This window comes from Notolabrus celidotus, chromosome 9 (genome assembly GCF_009762535.1).
Source record: "Notolabrus celidotus isolate fNotCel1 chromosome 9, fNotCel1.pri, whole genome shotgun sequence".
NCBI lineage: Eukaryota > Metazoa > Chordata > Actinopteri > Labriformes > Labridae > Notolabrus > Notolabrus celidotus.
Genome location: NC_048280.1, coordinates 24,091,799 through 24,113,209, shown reverse-complemented (window position 1 = coordinate 24,113,209; position 21,411 = coordinate 24,091,799). Strand labels below are relative to the sequence as shown.

General features: G+C 40.1%; 1 protein-coding gene across 3 annotated transcripts; it reads left to right on the top strand.

Moving 5' to 3' along the window:
* Positions 1–1,284: 1,284 nt before the first annotated feature.
* inpp5l (inositol polyphosphate-5-phosphatase L) lies at positions 1,285–20,671 on the top strand. Of its 3 annotated transcripts, none has more exons than XM_034691766.1 (16): positions 1,286–1,825; positions 8,348–8,389; positions 8,653–8,753; positions 9,121–9,208; positions 13,243–13,306; positions 13,901–14,004; positions 14,281–14,333; positions 15,405–15,524; positions 15,780–15,864; positions 15,954–16,049; positions 16,137–16,211; positions 16,492–16,565; positions 16,663–16,774; positions 17,625–17,696; positions 17,785–17,829; positions 19,000–20,671. In XM_034691766.1, exons 1-15 carry the CDS (start codon positions 1,766–1,768, stop codon positions 17,824–17,826), a joined length of 1,188 nt encoding a protein of 395 aa, XP_034547657.1. In that variant the 5' UTR covers positions 1,286–1,765; the 3' UTR covers positions 17,827–17,829; positions 19,000–20,671. The 3 variants fall into 3 exon arrangements, with proteins under 3 accessions (XP_034547658.1, XP_034547657.1, XP_034547656.1); XM_034691765.1 differs by having other exon boundaries at positions 17,785–17,844; XM_034691767.1 differs by having other exon boundaries at positions 1,285–1,825; positions 17,785–20,671.
* The last annotated feature ends 740 nt before the right edge of the window (positions 20,672–21,411 follow it).

Below are 21,411 nucleotides of genomic sequence, written 5' to 3'. Positions count from 1 at the left end.
GTATACATTCCCCAACTCTCTATGGTGTCTAAAAAACATGTCTTTCTGTTGTTGTATGTTGCTGTTTTTTTCTCAGCATCTCTGTCCAAAAGCCAGGCCTCTCTTCCTGGCAGCAACAAGCTGCCTTGGTCTCCTTTCAGGAAGGTTTCCCCCTTAACTCTCTTTGTTCTAAAACCGGTGATGGACATGGCAGCATTCTTTAGAATCTCTGTTGCAATCGTTTCAAATGCATCTGTTGACGTTGGTGAATAAAGGAAAGAGGAGGAGTAGGAGGAAGCAGGGGGCTCAAAGGGTTGGCTGTGTAAACCATGCCATGGTTGAACAGCTCACTTACAGCACTATGGAGAAACAAAGTCAGGCCCCCGGCAGTCTTTGCTTTAGCCTGGGCTGGAGCCCAGGCAGCTGGACGGCACAGATCCATTTCCCCTCAACTAGAGTTAAGTTCTAAGATATGGAGGGAGAACTACTGCTGTGTTGAGAAATATTGTGGTTACCCTGCTGTTGTGACGACTAGAAGTTGAAGGAGGTATGCTGTTCTAGAGAAATTGCTTCACTGTAGTTTTTTTTAGATAAACCCAAAACTAGTGGTTGACTATAACTGCACAACAGAAATCTGATCAAGCAATTTGATTGGACCAGAGGCGTTCCAGAAGTGCTGTTACACACTATAACAGCACTGGGACTTAAAACTATAGGTATCAGGTGTAAGGAGTACTGTTAATGTTATGTCTGTCTGAATTGATCAACTCTTATGTTACCAGTGGTAATAGATACCTAAGGATAAATGTTGATAACGCACAGTAGTCTTTGTGTCCAAATAATCATTGCCACTGATGCTGTGCAGGTATCCAGTATAACAGCACTCCTTCTAATTTAATATTATTTTATAATATGTAGGCAAGTGAATAGCCTTTCAGTTTTATTATGACCATAGAGAAGGCAAACTGTGTGTGTGTGTGCGTGTGTGTGTGTGTGTGTGTGTGTGTGTGTGGGAGAGGATATTTCATTGAGAGAAAAGAGTTCCAAGGAAAGAAAATGACTAACTTCCTGTTAAGACAACACAGACTTCTTTGGTATGTTGACTGGTGTGTAGACAAACATAGTTAAGTCAAACTTTTTATGTCGTCTCTAGAGTCATGATAACGAAATACAAGTAACTTGGAGTGATAAAGCTTGTTAATGATATTGCATATTGTTGTTTCTCAAGCATTCAAATACGATGCGAGTAACATGGGGAAGTTTCACTTTTGGGCTCTAGCTACGATGCTTGCTCTGCGTTGATGAACTCAACACAAGGAAGGCAGAGAGAGAGACAGGGTGGAGGGAGGCGGAGCACCGAGTTTATTACCCAACACTGACTAAGTGCTCGGTCCGGTTGTCTGAGCGTTTGTCAAGGCAGCAGCAGATGCGCCGTCCAGGCTGGTTTAAGTCCTCTAAGAAGCCACTAGTCCAATTAACGCAGAGGAGGCGGAAATCCACGCATGTCGGCTATTCAACTCACTTACTGCTCTTCTGCTCGATGATGGAAATGAACACCGCTCAGAGATATGACAACGACCTGATCCTAAAGCCCGCCATCACCAAACAAGTTGGAGCGACTCAGAGTCATCACGGGGATGCTGGTGTATTTTAAGCAGTTGTAGGTGACATAATAAGAAGCCTTTTTTAAGCTCCTGGAGAGTGCCTGCCGTAGGCCTTCTGCACGCGCGTCATTTGGCGACGCTACGGAGTTTCCTCGCGCTGTTTGTGAAGGAGGCTCGTGAACATGGAGACATTCACTGATGTGCTGCTCGTCACTGCAAATGTCGGGTCACTCTTTGACAATGTAAGTATAGACTGGTAAGAGTTGTATTACAACCACTCCAAGCTGTCATGCTGCCAGAGGATTATACTTAATGCTGTTAGGCTGAAAGAGCAATAATGAGTCGACAGTGTAACATTAGAGAGGTTAGTTTGGACCTTATATGGCTTCACTTGCTCGCATACATCTTCAGGTGTAACAATGTAACAACTCGTTGCCCCTCTGGCGCTAACTATACTGTATTGTAAGCGACGTAACATTTATTACGTATCTAATACCACAGTCTAAGACCACCGTCTAAAGCCACCGTCAGAGCCGGCCCTAACCGACTTGGTGCTTTAGGCAAGATTTTAACTGGTGCCCCTTGTATTATAACCAACTCCAACAATCACATCACATATACACTGAAAGACAAGCTTTATGTTTTACAGGTTTCCTTTGTTTTAAAATAAAAATATCCTCTAAAATAAAATAACATTAATAAAATGGTAATAACACTGATACTTAGCAGGAAAATAATAATACAATTTCAAAATGCATAATGTAATAGTAGTAGAATTTGTTCAGTCAATATATAGGCTAAGACAATAATTTTCACAGTGCAGACACTTAAAACAAAGCAACAGTACATTACTGTTGCTTTGTTTAAAGTGTCTGCACTGCTTCTGCCTTTTAGTCATGACTTGTGGTGACTAAAATGCAGAAGCAAAATGCTTATTTAGGCCTAGCCTACATTTGCTATCTTAAGCTAACAGCTTCCAAAGTGTAAGGAAAACAAAAACAAAACCAAATCAAGCAAATCATGAACACTTCGAAAACTGATTTTCATACCATTATTTTTAAAGCCAAAAGTGAATCACAAGCTTTTAAATGTTTACTGGCATCGTTCCACAATTCCAAAATTAAATTAGATAAAACAATATTCTTTTCCTATTATCTTCAAATTCTCTTCCTCACTCATTTAGTGGCGCCCCCTATGGATGGCCGGCACCCCTAGCATTTGCCTATGCTGCTAATGCCACGGGCCGTCCCTGACCCCAGTCTAATACCACAGGTAGTGTTGGCGAGTCATCTCCCTCTGAGCAGCACGCGCCGAGACATTTATTTGAAATGAAAATCAGCCACGAGACCAAATTGACCCATTATTACCTGTTGAGCGTTCACATTTCATGACTCACGTTACCAGCTTGAAGTCTGGGGAGGACTACTTAGGGGCTGGTGTTGTAACAGGTTATAACTGTGGCACTGAGGGGGCAGCCATGAAGATATATTAAAATGTTCAACTAAACATACATGACCTTAGGAAAACATAAACCTTTTTATTATTTCATTTTATTTTCTATATACAGAAATGCATAAAGAAAAAGTATATTAATTTAGATATTGAGAAGAAACAAGTCGCCTAGAACAAGCAGAACAAAGACAAGCGCCTGTTAATAATTAAGGAACAAATTAGAGGTTTATCAGCGTAAAATAAATGATTTTTTTCCATAAGTCATCAGAGAAGTTTGACTCTATGCTCCCAAACATCCATGACCTGTCATGCAGGGGTGCATCTAGGGGTTGCCAATCGGGGGGGCCATGCCCCTGCTCGAAATCTGATTGGGTACCCCAATGGCCAAAAATCCAAAACTATTTATATATCTTCTCAATTTGGTGTAAAAATGTAAACTTTCTAGCTAGTGTTGCAAACATAAACTGTTTATTAAAATGGATATCATAAGCATTCACTGAATAAGAAGCGAAATATGTAGGGCTCTCTCTGCAGGTTATAAGCCTCGCCTACACCTTCTTAATAGATGAACAATGGTTTTACAATAAAATAAATAAAAAATAACATTTATTTTTCTGAAACAGGGTTTATGTCATTATAGTTAGTTTTTATACTGAACTATGTCTAAGTGGTCATTTTTCTGAGCAGTTTAATCATAGTACGTAAGAAATGATTGATTGATTGATTGACAGCTCTCGTGGGCTTGTGGCGTTCTGTATTGGATTAGCAGAGTAGAGGAAGTATGGCAGGGAAAAAATGTAGGGAATACTAACGCAAATGTCATTTACTTTTCCATCCCTTTTTCATATTTTACAATGGGTGTTAAAGTGATATATCAGTTTTTTCGAATTGGGGTCGTATGAGTTACAGTACACTATTGCTCCTGCTGGCCACAATGCGTGCCGGTGAGCTCTTCCCCTTTAATGAGAAAATTCCCAGAGGTCCAGCAGGTAAGCTAGGCTATTTTCTCTGCGGACGGGCCGCCTATTTCGCGTAATTTCGCCAAGTATGGTCCAGGCACTCATCACAGGCTAGTTTATTTTTCGGTAACACATCTTTCCTTTTGTTCTTGGTCATGGACACATATCTTTTTAAGTCCTTTACGTTTTAAACTGGGAAGATTTCATTCTACTGTATTTGTTTTTAGAGTAAAAAAAATACACACATGAACATCTTGATCATTTTAGTAGCTAATGAAAGTAGCTATAGTGGAGACAGAAGGGCAAATATATGTTTTGTATTTGTTGTACAGATATAATTCATGCCACCCTGGCAAAAGTCAGTGCTCAGCTTTGCTACTTTAGTGAAAATAATTTGGCTCCCCCTTCTCTCATGAACCTCATTCATATTCTCAACCCCCCAAATGAATCCTCTTCCACAAGTTGGAACTGCCCTTAATGCGATCAATCCCTTTAAAAAAGAACCCCAGTTGTAATGTTAAGCAGAGGGCCTGCATTACTCAGTAGTCAGTTTATAGTATACTTATAATCCTATATATAGCATGCAGGTCATCATCTTTGGTGGTAACGCTGTGTTTCTGCAGTGTTGTGTAACCCTAGACATTTCTAGAAAAATCCACATGAAGGATTTTAAGAGTATAAAGCAGATTCTAACACTTCTTAACACATGAATAAATACTGAGGTCTTTCTGTCCATGCTGGGTGAACAAAACTTCCAACATAGCAGGGAGGAGAGCTCTTACACTCATGGAAATTTGGCACAGGACCATGTTTCCGGTTGCCAGATCTGTCTCCAATGAAAACATGTTAGATCCCATTGTGGGAGTTATGTAAACAGATGAAAATCTTCCCCCGTAGGACTTGAGTTTTTCTACTAAGTTAGGCTCGCTATTCTCTAAACAAATACTCCTGAATGTACAACCAGTCTTCAGGATAAAAGCCAGACTTTAAGCACATCAGAGGATAAATCCTACAACTTTAGAATGCTAGACAAGCCAAATGTTCACGCAGAGCTATTACCCAGTGAGACAGTCAAAAGTCTATTTATGGCACACCATAGCACTAATCTGGAGATTATCATATATGTGTAACGACTAAAAATAGGCTGCACTGCACACATAAAAACAAAGCAAAAACGTTCTTTTTAACAATACAGATTGTGTACTTGCTTTTGTTGCATGACGCACTGCTATAAGAATGCAACAAAAGACTAGAAGGCACCCTCAGTTTGAAATTCTTTAGTTCCTTTTTCTTTTGACCACCACAACTGCATCCTGAGTATAATGTCTTTAAAAACATTCCCTCTGAAACACATGCTAGAATTGATTTATATGAATCAAGGTTAGTGGAAATAGTGGATACATGCTGTTGCTCCAGAGTCACGAGAGACAGCCACCCTGCCTCACTGCCATGCAAATACACTATGCAAAGCCATTTCTCAGCTAATATGAGCCCACCTGGCCTCACAAGAGATTGTTCAACTCTGCGGCTGTACTTCTGAATAAACTCAGAAGCAGGAGTGTAAGAATCAGAGACACAAGAAGCTTCTGTCACTGACAAGGTGATGCCCCACTGTTTACTCAGTTTTACAAATCCTGTCACTTGCTGCTTTTTGATTTTATAAAAGAAAAGGCCTGCTAAGTAAGCCTTAACCTTGAGTGACAGATTGTTTTGTTTAAGGTTTATTTGCCGACCTTTATTCATCATAGTTTACTCAGCTGTCAAGTGTCCATGCGAATTGAAGCTCATCATTAGAGGTGATGTATGGACCCTGGACGGATTATATGCAGCTACTCTTGAATGAGACTACATCCTGGAACACCAAAACAATGGAAAGCTCAGAGGTTAATATCTACAGACAATCCTCATTGTTTGTTTAAACATTGTCAGAGTTAATATTAGTCCAGAGTGCTTCCTTTCTGGGATTCATGACTTCCATTTGACCTGCTCATCTGTTAGCTGGCGTTGTACCTTTCAAGACAGAAGTTATACGTTTGGAGAGAGATTCCTTCCTTAAAACAGATTTTTCCAAATAGGAATGTTGTGGAGCAAGACACAAGTATAAACTCCCACATAATTTTCACCTATGTTTGTAATGAAAACAATAAAGTCTCTGAAGCATTAGTCAGCTTGCTAAGTTAGTGCTCGCTTGTGTAAAATGAAATACTGCTGCGCATCTGCAAGGAGTTTTTTTTACTGGTAACAAAACAACAAAACAGACGCAATTAAGTGCAGATGCCTGTTTATGACTACAAAATAAGTCAGACTCTTATCTAGAAGATCATTTTTTGACAGTAAGTTTAATGCCTGTCAAAACAGTCACCAGGTTGGATTTCTGAGAAGCATACAGTACGCAGAACAAAGAGCCTTTGTTTAAAATTGGCCACACCAATTTTTACAGCTGTATGGTAAAAATTTAAAAGAGGGCATGTAATAAGTTTCAATCCAGAAACAGGTATGTAGTAAAATCAAAGAGTGAAATGTACTATCTTGTTCACAGGACTGCCAAAATAAACAAACTTTTTTTTTTTGCTTTTTACCTTTATTAGTTACCCACCCAGTCATAATTATTGTTTATCTTATCAACTGTCTTTAGGAGGTAAAAGAAGGGAATTCAAGAATAATAAGGTTTTGTGGAGACAAGTCATAGACTGTGTGAATAATGGACGTATCCGTCATGACATTGGCTATTAGAGGATGACCAAGCGGCAACCTCTGGTCTTAAAATATGAAGCCCATCTAGGAATGCTAAAAACTGAAGCGTCCGCTTGAGGCTGGCTGCAGAAACACCGGAAACCACACACACACATTCAAAAAGACGATCTTTGCGTCGATAATAAAAATGTTTACAGCCTGTTTCATAAAAATGGTTTAGGTCTGAGTAGCTGTGTGATATCAGCACACACTATAAGGGGGGTGAACTTTTTTAAAACTCTGTATTTTCGAGGATAATAAATTTACAAGTTATGCCCAAATAACGACATGGCTGACTTGATTGACAGGCAGGTACCCTGTAGCTGTTAGCGAAAAGGCTAAAGGCCCGTCTACTTACCTCACACTAGCTCGGAAGAAGTTTTGTTGTCTTCAGGATTTTAAATTTGGCACCCGCCGACGATTAGCTCGCTCAAAACAGCGCTTTTTATTTGGTTGATGTTAGCATTGTGTTCACAGTTTGAAGCTGGGGTTGGTAGTCAGATTTAGATACACTTTTTGTTATACTGGTTAAAATGATCTTTATGTCCCGATGGCAATCAATACATAATGTGTTCTTAAAAAAGAGCGAAAAAAAGCTGCTATCTACAGCCGGAGTAAACCTGGGAAAACACTAACCAATCACCGTTTTTGGGGTCCAAAATTTTAAACCAATCAAATCCTGTCCTGCTGTTCTGCCCGCTCGTACATGTCCCCGGCGTGAACTCCGAGTCCCCGTCCCCTGCCTCTGCTTCCCCTGCCTCAACTGACTGCCCCTCTCCCTCGACCCCGGGCCTGTCCCCTCTGACCCGATGAGGTGCTTTGCTCAGGACTGTAGTCCGGATCAGAGTCTAAAAAGCTCTCACCATGGGGTCTCTGACAAGCAAAATAATTAATGGCATTCAGTAAGTCCTACAGAAATGTGTATGTAATGTAGCGTCTGTCCGGACGCTGTAGGGATGACGAGTCGATTCGTGAACACGTTGAGTTTTACTAACCGGTCACTGTCGGCCGTGATCACGCCAACCAACAAAGCAACAATCAAAGTTTGAATGAATGAAGAACTTCTCTTATCCTCTCCTCTCTCCCGTTCACACACTCTACACCTCTCCTGATGCCTTCACGAACTGTCAACACTGTAGGAATTAAGAACATCTACACTGAACACATGTAACACACAGCAGAGCTGTTACAGTATTATATGTATTATAGCTTTTCTCCTGATATCGTGTCACTAGTACAACTGGATAATGCTAGCATGACAGTTGTGTGTACTAACAATAGCCATGTTTGTCTGTGTTTCTAACTTTCACTATGATAATGTTTTGGTGAGGACCGGTTTTGAATCAGTCATGATCATATGGTCGCAAATCAGCGGAACTCGTGCATGTGAACGGGGGCGTCGTTTTGGAGCAGCTCCGAGGGGAGGGGGGGAGGGGTTAGACGGAGTCATGAGGAAATGCTACATTCAAATTCATGCTAGTTTTCCGAGACTACCAACCCCAGCTTTAATGCACTGCCTCCTTGTGGCACAGAAATTAGCTAATGAAGGTTTGTTATTTTTCTTCTTCCAGAAAATGACATACTGTACCTTTAATGATTTTTCTCTTTTCCATGTTATAGGTGGGTGAAATTCAAAATGACTGGTTACAAGAATTATACAAGGTAAGTTTGGGACTCACCTTGTCAATTCACAGATGTGAATGTTGGTATTTTCATTCATTACACTGCTGCTCCATTTTCCTCTGGAAAACTGACACTGCTGATAACTGATAACATGTGACAGCAGATATCCAATATCAGAAAAACTCTGCATGACCTCCATGGATAGTTAACCTTATCCCACCACACAGTGTCAACCGTCTTCACTCATTACTACTCTGTAATGTAAAACCAGTTAACAAAGACTCTTTGCATCTCTCTTACAGACCATTCACAGCTACAATCCACAGTTCATCGCCCTGCACTTCCAGGAAGTTGGAGGGAAGGACTACATGGCCAACATGGGCTATGCTGAAAACTTCTTTTGGTAAAACTAGATTGATGTACACTTGTCTGCTGCTTATTCATAGATTGTCCTGTAATATACTATATTTATTTGTTTGTATGTTTTTTGGTGTTTGAATTATGTATAAACTGCAAAATATCCATCGCAAATTGTTTTAGGCCAAGTTGGCATGTTCAGATTGCATGTTTTGTGTTCCAAAAAAGGTCCAAAGCCCCAAAAATATCCATATTTAAAAAGCAAACAGGAAACAAATTAACATTTTTACTATCAAGACTCTGCTAATTAATGCCCTGCCAGTTTCAAATAAATTAAGCTCTACGTCAAAGGGGATTGAGCTTTTATTCCCTTACCTGGCAAAACCCCTGATGTCTCCCCCTGTTGTTTGCAGGAGCATTGAGTCCAGTGAGGAAATGAAGGATTATGACAGGGTCTGCATCTATGTGGACAATCATTTCCAAGCAGAGGAAAGCTTCACGGTAAGAAAAAAAACACAAGACTTCTCACTCAGAGCAATTCATATGACCCTCCACTAGATGGAGGCCTCCTCCAGTTAACGCTCAGAGGTAGCAGGAGGTGTTCAATGATGTTGAGTAAAGAGCAGCAACCAGCAATTATGCATACAAGCATAAGTGTTTGCACTTTCAGACTTGATCATATCTGGATTTTGTCATTTTACTGTAAATTATACAGACCCAGTGGATTTTTCTGATACAAGAAATTACATTTTGATCATGACAGGTTTCTACATGCCTGAAATCAATATAGATTTTTGTGTTATTCCTTTATATTTCATTTTTTTCTTTTGTTTTTCCTTGAAAATTGAGAAATTAAACTGAGATCACAAGATTTGAAAATGTAGGTTTTTTTAAAAGTTATATTTTTGGCCTTTTGCCTTTATTTGATAGGACAGCTGAAAAGAGACAGGAAATGTGGGGACTAGAGAGCGGGGGAAGGCATGCAGAAAATGGTCGACCGGCCAGGGAATCGAACCGGCGACCCCTGCTACGAGGACTGTAGCCTCTGTATGTGGGGCGCTTAGACCGCTCGGCCACCAGCGCACCCGAAAATGTAGTTTTGATGAAAGAAAAAACGTGTTAAGGAACTTGAAATCAAAGACCTATGTATAAAATGTTTCTCCATCAGAGCCTGATGCAATTAGTGGGATCAGTTATTAATACCAGTATTGAAAAAGCTTTTGATACAGCCGCAATGTTAGTATCGGCTATGAGCAGTCCAATGCTGTGATTTTTGAACTAATAACTGAATTGAAATATATTACGGTTGCCACTACTTACTGTTTTAGAAGCTGTAAAGAAGACAGCAGGAGAGTTCAACATTTTTTCTAAGCAGCCAGAATTTCAACAGCCAGTGTTGCATATTTTAATGCTGTACCTATTTTAAATTCAAAGTTGAGATGATTAATACTGCTAAACAAAAAGATGAAGCAGTTTTATGCTAAATGTTAGGGTTCCTCTGAGGCTAGATATGGTATGGCAGGAGAGGCTGCAGCCTGAGCTCTTGTGATCCGAGCATGGTAGAAAAACAACGGTGGCTATACTATCACAAACATGCTCGCTGGTATACAGCTATTAAGAAAAAATATATATATACATATATATATGTATATATATAGGTATAGGTATATAGCTTTGTAATTTAAGCCCTCATGGCATTTGAGGGCTACTCAGTATGGATTAATATGGATAGGAATCAGTATACAGAGGCAAAACTATGTATCACAGCATTCCGACTTATAGCCGTGCATATTTGTAGCACTTTTCATTATCTTGTTTGTGACGTATGTGTGTATGTTTTTTTTCCGGTTGGGTTTAAACACATCACGCTTCCTTGCAAAATCTCAGACATATTCAAAATCAACAGCCTAACAGTCTGTTTGTATCGTCCATCTCTTAGATGTAGCATGAAACAATGCTGTTGTAGTTTCACAGTGTGGGCACAGACTGAGGACATGTCCTTAAAGACAAGTCAGTCAGGTCTCTGACTGCTTATCTTATCACCATCAATCTCTGAACTCAGACCCCCCCTGGAAGCCTGAGCTCATGCTTTTCAGTACCTGATGACATGCTGCTCAGGTCATGGACTTGACTAACTTCTTTTTTTATGTCCCTCTAATAACAGCACAAGGAAGTTTTCCTTCTTTGTCTTGAAAGTGAAATATGTAGTTTCCCGTAATAGGTTTGTCTGAAGAAGCATGTCTGAAATTCTGTTCGGTTGCGAGTAAGACTTCCTCCACCTGAGAAAACGTGTCAGTATTTCTTAAACTATTAACCCTTACTCCTCCCATGTGAAACCCTCACACTGTGCGGATGACAGAAAGGGTCAACGGCTGCATTTGTAGACCCAAGGTGTGTGAAGTAAAACAGGGAAAGTCAATGGCCAGGTGTTGGGGAGACAGGCCAAAGTCAATACATTTAACTCTAGATTAAAAGTATTGATCCCAGCCTATTTGTGCACGATAAATAAAGTGTGAGGGGGGAGTAAAAGACAGCTGGGACTAAGTTTCCCCTGCGCTCTAGTGTTCGCACCCTCCACTGTTTGCCCTGAGAGCCCCCTTCCACTCCCACCTCTCCTAATGCCTCATTCTCATTTCGTCTGTGCCACCTGCATTGATTTTCAATTTGTTTCCCCCTGGCTGTGGATCATCAGTTATGTGGCCAAGAGAGAGTTTGGGGGGTTCTCCTTTCAGAGGGGCTGCAGCAGCAGAGGGGGCAGACTTGCATGCATTCCCAGTACAAATGGTGTTTTGATAAAAAATCACTTGTAAGTCAATATTTTTTTATTAAACTGTGCACAAACCTGATTGATGAAGATGGGTGTTTGGCAGAGTATGTGGAGGAGAATGTGTGTTTGAGTGTGTGTTTGCACTTTCCAGACTGTTTAAACATCAAATTGTTACAAATCCAACACAAAAATGGCCGAAATTAGATCAGTTTCCTGATTTTATTACAAAAATACAACCCTTAAGTAATCATTTTGATCTAATTGTGAGCTTAAATACAATACAATTGTATAAATCTTTTTCCCGCTGATATTCTTCAGCATTAGCAGGAATATAACTTTCATCAGCTTTGGTCAAGTAACTCCTTATATGTAGTTTCGACAAGTTGTTCGCTAATTTCCACACACTGTACCACCGAGACCCTTCAATTTTATTAAATGAGGATGACTTTGGCACGGAAGATAAATGATCTCTTCAGGGAGAGATCTCTCATACTCCGGCTGGATGTGTGTGTGTTCTTCCTTGTGTGTTTGTGTATTTGGGGGGTGGGGGGGATTGCACAGTGGTCCGTCACGCCCCGAGCCCTGTGAGCGCCAGCTGATTTTTCTTCAGCCCCCAGTCACAGCAGCGGCGTTGGCAGACAGCAGGCCTACTGCTTAATACCTTTTAAATTGTTTTAATTTTCTGTCTTTATTGATCTCTCAGGGCATGATTAATCAGATCAGTGGAGCAGGCAGTTAGTACATTAAAAATTGTCAGCCGCGTGTCAGGGATGATTGGGTGCTGAAGTGTGAGCGTGAGGGGGAATGTGTGTGTGGATGTGCTGGGTGTGTTTGTGTGTTCACTTCGGACGTCTCTATTCTTTAAAGTTTCATGTTTCTTTGGGAGAGTAACAATATACTGTGTGTCAGACGGGATCATTCAATACAAAGCCCACAATTCAGCTCACATAATGGTGGAATGAAGAGTTTAATTCATCATGTCAGAGGTTGAGTTCAGATGATTTCTGCTGTTTTTGTCGCCGTATATAGATGTTGAGTTTTCATTGTAGACTACTGCTGAAAAAAACGTTCTGGATTGGTCACACTGAGCTCAATTGTTCCAATTAAAATCGTTGAATTAAAAGGTTTGATGTTGCTATGTTTGGATGTGAAGAAATTAGGCACATTTTGGCTTTCTGCATTTTTGCAGCTTTGAGAAAATGAATGACATCAGTGACAAGAAAACGACATTTCTGGCGGAGATCAGGCAAAAGCTGTCTTCATCCTCCTTCCTTCTCCTTACCCTTAATGTCTATTAAATGCAGATATTTTATATTTTTATTTTAATGTCTTATTTTGCACTACCTATCCGTTTATTCCTATAGCAATGTGTGAACATTTTTGAACCACACATTTCATAGATTTCTACTTTTAGTCTGATGTTGTGAAGCATTCATTTTTGTATTAAATGGTGCTTTAATATTAAGTTTATTCTTATTGAATACAGATGATATCCCTGCTGTAGTTTTGGGGTCTTGTTTGGGGAGTTATGTTCATCTTCGTCCACCAAACCTTAATACATTTATGTTCTTTGTCCAAAATTAAAGTTTATTGCACAACATTTATTTAGCATAGCAAGAATGTGTTTGGATGCCCCCCACAGGTGTAAAGTCCTGTACTTTTTGCAATGATTTGACTTAAAGTGGTCATAATAACTCTTATTATATATATATATCTTATTTGTATCAGTTATTGTAAATTCCTTTCCTCATTTCCTCTCTCTGCACAGGCTCTGGGCAGCATGTACTTCATCCACAAGACACTGGAAAACATCCACCAGTATGATTTTAAAGGTAAACACCTCTCCTCGCGTCCATGTTTGCATTGACTCACATCACTTAAATGTTTCTCAGCTGGTGATTGATTTGTATTTCTGTGTTTTTACTGAAAAACATGATAAGTTTCACCCCTCCCCTCGCATCTTGTACTGCTTTGGTAATGGCTCATAAACGTCTCATAACATCAGCGCAGTAACATCAATGTTGCATATGACTGGCAAGTTTTTTAACATCAGACGTGGCCGGACATTTCTCTGTATAATGACACTTTGATGGCCAACATTTCCAACCGTGTATTTGCAAAGCACCTGAATTTAAAGTGGTGTTATTTTGCTGCAGCATAGTCCAGTCACGTTAGGCGTGAAAAAGCTCCTCAGAAAAGCTTATGGAAGAACCATAAACATCCCGCAGCTGCCACCGGCTGTGCAGCCCAAACCGATTGTTGTTCACCAAACACAATCTAATGGCTCGCTTATGGATCCTCTCATCACGTATGCCGCTCTGATGAGGTTAACACCAGTTTATTGATTGCTGTTTGCATGTTTTCTCACTCTTTTACATGTCACCCCTCTCTCCCTCCCTCCCTCCCCCCTCCTCCCTCTCTTACAGCTCAAGATTTCAAAGCAGTGTCGGGGCAGAACAAACACGTGGGCTCTTTGGATGGTGTCACCACAGTGGAAAAAGAAAAATTCCCAAAGAATTTCTGGCCTGATGTGAGTATGTATGCAAGAGTGTGCATCTGTGTATGCCTGCATTTTTATGTGTGTTTGTGGGTGTGTGTGTGTGTGTCCAGGTGTGGGGAGGGGGATGTGAGGGCCAAAGGGAGATGTTGGGACAAATGAGTCTACTGGGGCTTTGGTGGGCTGTCTGCCTGCTCTGACAGGGAGATGAGACAAATTATGTGAAAGAATCAATAATTATCAGTTTGTCCCTTCAAAGACACGGCTCACTGCTGTTTAGTGACTCACTCTCATCTGTTTCTGTTACAGTTCAAGTGGTCCAGGAAGGGCTTCATGAGGACCCGCTGGATCATACACAACCAGTACGTAACTTCACCCTCAAAAAGAAAGTTTAGGCTTAGACTCGTGCACTTTTGGTTGTTGACCTTTTGATGTTCACATGATGTAAAAATGTTAACTGCTTTATAAAATAATAAACTGTGATGTCCTTTCTGTTTCCACCACCTCAGAGGGATGAATAACAAAAGAAGTGAAACCAAAACAGTGCAGATACAGCACTTTACAGCTTTATTTCTGACCCTTATCTTCTGTTATACTGTTTTGCACAATTCCTGCTCAGCAGACAATAAAAAGGGAAAGGGGAGCGTTTTATTTGTAGGACAGCTAAAGGGCAAATACTGGACCTCATCAGGCCATTAGAAACACCATTCCAAATCAGAGCTAATGCTGCTTTGTATCTGTGTTATATGAACCTATCAAGTCCACCATTTCAATTGAATTAGTTGATAAAAGCCAGTGTTGTGCATGTCTTGATTCTGCAGTCCACACAAGGCTAAAAACAGTCAAGGCAGGTTTTTCACGAAAGCCAGTGTTCAGAACTGGATGCCAAGCTTTCAGCAGGTTGAAAAGAAAACCACTTCTAGTTAAAATAAAACTCCTGTCTACTCTTCTCTCTTATGGCTACTAAATAAAAGACTATTCTGTATTTTATCTTAAACATATCCCCAGGCAGTGCTTCACAGTGCCCTTGTACTAACCCAGACCAAAGATTTAACATTAACAAGCTTTCATTCATACAGAAACAGAAACTTCCCCAAATAAAATCACGTGTCCTTGCATGCTCTGCTGTGAACCTGTTTTTTATTTTTATTCTTTTAAAGGGCCACAACATCCCTTTGTAAGTCGACACAGCAAGTCGGTTGGAAGAACATTAATTGTTCTCCAGTGACAGCTGAAGAAAAGGAGTGAGCACAAAAGACAAATGTGATTGTTTGTGGACTCGGCATTAACACCAGTTCACTCACTGATAAAGAAAGCTCACACATTTTGTTACACACATTCACCCTTCATAGTCCCGGCTTTGGTGCTGTCTGATTGTTTCCTCTTCCACCTGCTGCATATCAACGTATTGTGTCTGCTTGTGTTCTTCACAGAGCTCTGGACCTGGTCAATGTCCACCTGTTCCACGATGCCTCCAACCTCATTGCCTGCAACTCCAGTCCATCTATTTACTCAGCCAATCGCAAAAATGCTCTCACATATGTCATCAACAGGTCAGATTTTTAAATAGACAGAACTGTGAAAACTGTAAAATGTGCAAAAGAACAGAAAATACATCACACACTTTCCCTATGTCTTTGCTTTTATACAGCCTTTATTTACTTGTAAACTGGACTTTCATATGAACAAAAAGTCAGAGCTTTAAAGGGGTTCATAGACTACTGAAGGTATAATCTTATTTATGTGAATGTGTCCAAATAAACACCAAAACATTTGTATCTCTGACAGTGCGTTTTCATTCTTTCTAGGATATCAGACAGCCGATTCACTCCTCAGCCTTTCTTCTTGTTTGGAGATTTTAATTTCCGCCTGGATGCGCTGAGTCTGGTACAGGTATGAAACTACTTCCTCCAAAAGCTAGATGACTATTCCAAGGTCGTGTATGGACTGAGTCTTTCTCCTGTTTGTGTTCCTGCATGCAGCATCTATCCACTTCGGCAGAAATTCAGACAGTGAAGAAAGACAGCAGTAACGAAGTGGAGAGGATCATCTGCGAAGAAAAAGACAACGACCATCAGGTGATTCAAACTTGTTCAGTAAACACAGCGACTGAAATGTATTTTTTGGTGCGGCTTTTGCTTTACCTTCCTTTAATTCCCCTGCAGGTGTTGCTCCACATTGAGGACAAGCTTTTTGCCTACATGCACCAGGCAGTTTTCAGGGAGGACAACGGCAGAGCGGTAATAAGACAATCTTTTACCCACACTGATCATATCAGCAGCACCACAACGGATACTTTCTCTGTTACTCGTTCAGCTGTTTTTCTACAACCTGGCTTATCGTTGCAATCTTCACGTTAGATCCTGTCAGTAGATCTGACCTAAAGAACAACCTGATTTAAATGTGATAGTTCCCTGGCCTTTTACCACTGCCCTAGTTTCTCTTGCTTGTTTTGAAAATATTGAAACTTCCTGTAATCCCTGCTGATGATGACCCATGGTCTGTGTCCGCTTCTTTCAGCTTTTGAAATATGACAAAGAAGTTGCAGCCTTTCATGATGTAGTTGGAGAAGAGGAAATCAAGTTTCCACCCAGGTAAGAATTGTAGCAGAGTCTTAATCCGAACACACTTTAAATAAATGCACAATTCTTTTGATTATGCTTTTTCTAAAATGCACTCTCTGTCTCTCAGTTACCCCTACAGTGAAGAAAACACTAAACCAACCCAGTACATGAACACTCGCTGTCCTGCCTGGTGTGATCGTATCCTCATGTCACACGCTGCCCAACCATTCATCCACAGGGTCGGTCTTAACTTAGTATTATAAAAGCTGAAGAGGCTAGTTCAGGCTACTAATGATGTATTTCTGTTATTCAGCTGTTTTATTCCAAACAAAATGCAGAATAGGTTCTTTTGATGAAGGCACTCAAGGCTATTTACAGGTCTATACATTTTAAAGAGGTTATATGTTGTCAGATAAGGCTAAGAGGCTAGCACTGTCAAAACTAGGAGGGATCCTAGGCGACTACATTCCTAGTCTTTCAAATGGAAACTTAAATTCCGACAAGCAACTAGTCCAGAGGTAAGAAAAAACTCAGGGAAAAAGTCCAATTTGAGCATGTTTAATTTAACGTTTAAACATCGAATCAAAGAGTTCATAGGTAAACAAATTCAAATTTGTTTGCCGAGTGTGGCTACCATTAGAGGAGCTAGCACCACAAGCCTCCAGCCCTGCCTGCAGGTTAAAGTCCATATGCATGTGCTTGTGTTAGACATTAACCAGACACAACTCATGTACTATCTCCATTTTTAAAATCAAAATACTGAAAAACTGTGCCAATATAAAATGCCACATGTGATTGGTTACATCCAGGTAATGGAGCATTATAGCATCACCAGTCGCCAGAGCTACAGCCTCAGCTAGTGACAGGTGGCTGTACCACAGCTTAGACACAAAATATGAAGCTGTAGTGAAAGTTTATGCATCACTTCTAGTTTAGCGGCTCTGTTATTGGTAATAAATGTTGGTAGTGTCATATCATCCTATTGTCTAGCCCAGTCAAAAGGTCAGTTTTAAAATCAAACATAGAGAACACATAAAACTGAAGCCTTTGTTATTTGTCCAGCTAATAAAACATATTTTTTCTTCTCAGAGAGATGATGATGATGAGAAGACGGTCAATTACAACACAGTGGGTCCTAACATCTGCATGGGAGACCATAAGGTAACAGTCCAGATATCATGTACACTGTTCAGGAACATGAACCAGACATGTAGAGTAACTCTGCTGTGTTCTTTTTATCTTCTTGCAGCCTGTTTTCCTGTTCTTCTCCCTGAAGACAAATGAACATTGACAGGTATTTCCCTCAGTGGTGAGTGCATGTGCCAGAGAGTGAGATTCTATAGTGTATAGGATGCAGAGTTTTCTGTAGTAATTCCAGAGGGGGAGATTCAGCGTGTTAGAGTGATCACAGTAATCTTACACTGCTCCCCTGAGAGTCATAACCACGGCTGGCCCATTGGAGCCGGGATATGAACTAAGATGAAGTGCCTGCGGGACACAAGAACTCCTTTGTGTCCAGTGTAGACGCACCACAGGCGATCAGCACCTTTCACTGATCTATGTCTATTGAATCCTCTCCACTGCCACCGTGGATACTTGCACTAAGTGCACCTCAGGCCCGCTCTTCATTAATTACCATCCTGATGATCGGCCAGAGAGACATGAATTTACCGGACAGCATATTGGCATTTTTACGGCCACGATTTTGTTTAGCTGCTGTTTAAATGTACTTTTTTAAGGATGGACTGCTTTTTCATGAGGGTCCTGCAAAATGATGAGAGCAACACAATAAAGGGACTCCAAAGATGCTATGACCAGCTTTCTTGTAATCTGGTGTCGCTTCCAGGAAATTCTAAATTCTGATATCTGGAACCTTCTGCCCGAGGAGATCAGGTCTGCTGAGTCAGTGAGCTCTTTTAAATCCCTTTTAAAACATACTTATCGCAGAGCCCTCCCGGATTTTATCTGAATTTTATTTGACTTTATTTTATTGTAACCATCTTAAGAAATATATTTTAAAATAATTTTATTCCTTTAGAGTTCTTTTAGGGGAATTTTATGTCTTTTAAAATGTGTTTTATTTCTGTATCTTGACTTGTGTGTTTTTATGATCTGCTTGTTTTATTTTGCTGCCCATGTAAAGCACTTTGTAACCTGGTTTTGAAAGGTGCTCTACCAATAAAATTATTATTATTATTATATCCTGAAACTAAGTGGTACATAGTTATTTGTAATTACAAAAGATTGGTTAACTTCAGCTATGAAAGGCGGTGTCCTTGTGTGCTCGGAATGCAAGTTTGTATGTCTTCTAATTGCCTTTAGCGTTCTATTAGTAGTGCCTGGTAATTTATATAATGAGTGTCATAATGTTCCACAACCACAGTATCATTCTTTCGCTTTCGCTTCTGATGGCATATACTGTAAAAGGTGTGTCTATGTTTGTGTCCGTGCATGTCTACTGCAGGTCTATAACCACGCCATCCTCAGAGCCCTGCCACAGTATCAGCACCAGAGGGTAATTAGCAGGGTGATCACCCATCCCAACTCACCCATTAGCCAGCTGTGAACCTGGACGTAGGAAGAACCCCGTTCTCAAATCATGTCTCACATCTGATCCCAGAGTAACATGATGATGACCACCATCAATGATATAAGCACAGATTCTCTCTTTGTAGACGTGAACATTTTGTCACAGGAACAAATACTGATGTTTGGACTGCAGCTTCTGATTGGACCAGGCTCTATTCATGGTTGCAACTGTTGAACAATTTAGATGCTGTCCTTTAAGACAGTGTTATAAAACACATCATGCAATTTAGTTGCCCTGTAAATAGTTTTAAACCGCTCCAGTCTGCCAGGAGAAATTGAACTAGTTTGCTTTTACACACTTTTAAAAATCAGTTAAATCAGCTAATCAGAATCCAGCGTTGGGAAGCTGTTGCATGAATAGAAAATTAGCGTTAAAATGAGTGACAGTCTGTGTTAAAACTTAATAATAAATTAGCATCAATTGATTTTTTTTAACTTGGAGCCTCCTCCTCACACCAGCTTCAACTTGATCACGTTTCTTTTTTTTAAACACATTTTGATTCGTCCATCTCAGGATTGCAATATCACAATGGCAGAGAAATTACACTAGACTGTTTACAAGACATTTGAACGCAACAACTCAACAACTACAGCAGTCTAGTCTGCGTCTGTATGCCGTGGTGAGAGCTGAATAATGTGTGTAAAATAGCAGCAGTGTTTCACCCTGATCAATAAAGTAGCAGTCTTTGATTTGTTTCTTCATGAACCGTCCGTACATTAATACCAAGTGCTTTACTCCGGAAGATTAACCCAGCAGTTTTGTGGTTTTCTGTATTGTATCTGTCGTCACTCAGAGACGGTTATCTGTTTATCTGTTTCTTTGATGTCTTTGCAGAAATCTCTCCGTTCTTATCCTGGTTGGCATCAACCTTATTTCATTGCCAAAATCATGACAATGTTGGCTGTACATGTTTACTTCTAACTGTAGTAAAAACGTTTGGATGTGTCTGTCACGTGGCCTCTCTTGAACTTGATAGAGATATGTATTCAGTTATCACGCACATGTGTGTGCACCTGCACATGTATCACACGATACAGAGGGCACTGTTTTTGTTTGGATGTCTTTGATTAAACCTCATTTTGTTTTTTTGATAAATAGTTTTCTACGGTAGCAGCAGTAATATAAGTCTGATGTCTGTTAAGAGTTAGCTGTTTTTAGATCTGGCTTTATTAATGACTAAATGAAAGAATTTTAAACATTTTAGTGATTGGTGTCCTCCATCCATCCACCGTGAAGGATTGTAGTGAGTGGCTGATGTGTGTGTTTCCTTTTTCTGTGAAAACATCTTCTGTTTTACTGTTTTGGTGGAACACAGCACACACGATTTTACATTTGGACTGTCAGTCATGTTTGTTCAGTGGAATCCTACATTCTCCATAACAAGATTAAGTTACAGATCATGTCTGTTCAGTCTGAGAACAGTTCTCTGTTGACCCGTCATGAGTGGAGCTTGTTAGATGCCAGTATTACCTTTAGATTAACTCTGGTCAAACACTACATTATTATGATATTTCTCTTTTTGTGAATAAAACGTCACCCACATAAATTTGTTTTTTGGTTTTTATTGTTTTTACCACACTGCACATAATGCAGCTCATGTCTGGAGTTTTGAGACTGAGGCAACAAAAACAGTCAACACTTTAAGACGCACCTGAAGGACATGCCCATCACATCTACAATCGCATTCCACAATCTCCTCAAGCTGATTAACCTGAAAGGTTGGTTAAAGTACCACATACCACAAAAGTTACACCCTCCTAAAAGCTGCTGCTCTCCAGGCTTTGGCTTGGGTAGAACTGAAGAGTCAAAATTGAGCAAATAAAAGACTTGTGATTCTATACATTATATAGGGCCAAGATGAAAACAGAAATACTAACTTTTGTGCAGGTCTTGACGAAATGTAGACCACTCGCATGCAAAACTGACATAGACCCATATTGCCTGCATTTACTTGAACCTGGCTGTACTTTGTGTTATTCATTCAGTTTCCACAGCAAGACAATTTATCTGTCGGGGTGAGCTGTGCTTGTTTTGTGGCCCAAGAAAAAATGAGACCTTAAGCAGAGGAGGTATAAAACTGAAATTGGCTATTTAGGATTTTCTGTTCAGATTGAATGTCCTTAAGTTTCAACACATCAAAAGATCTATTTATATTGTAATTGCATTTCATTTTTGTGTTGATTCAATGGATTAACCCTGACAAATACAGATTTTCTAGCTTCCAGGTGGTTGGAGGGAGAGAAAAACATTAAATCCCACCTAAGAATGCATATATCATAAAGATTT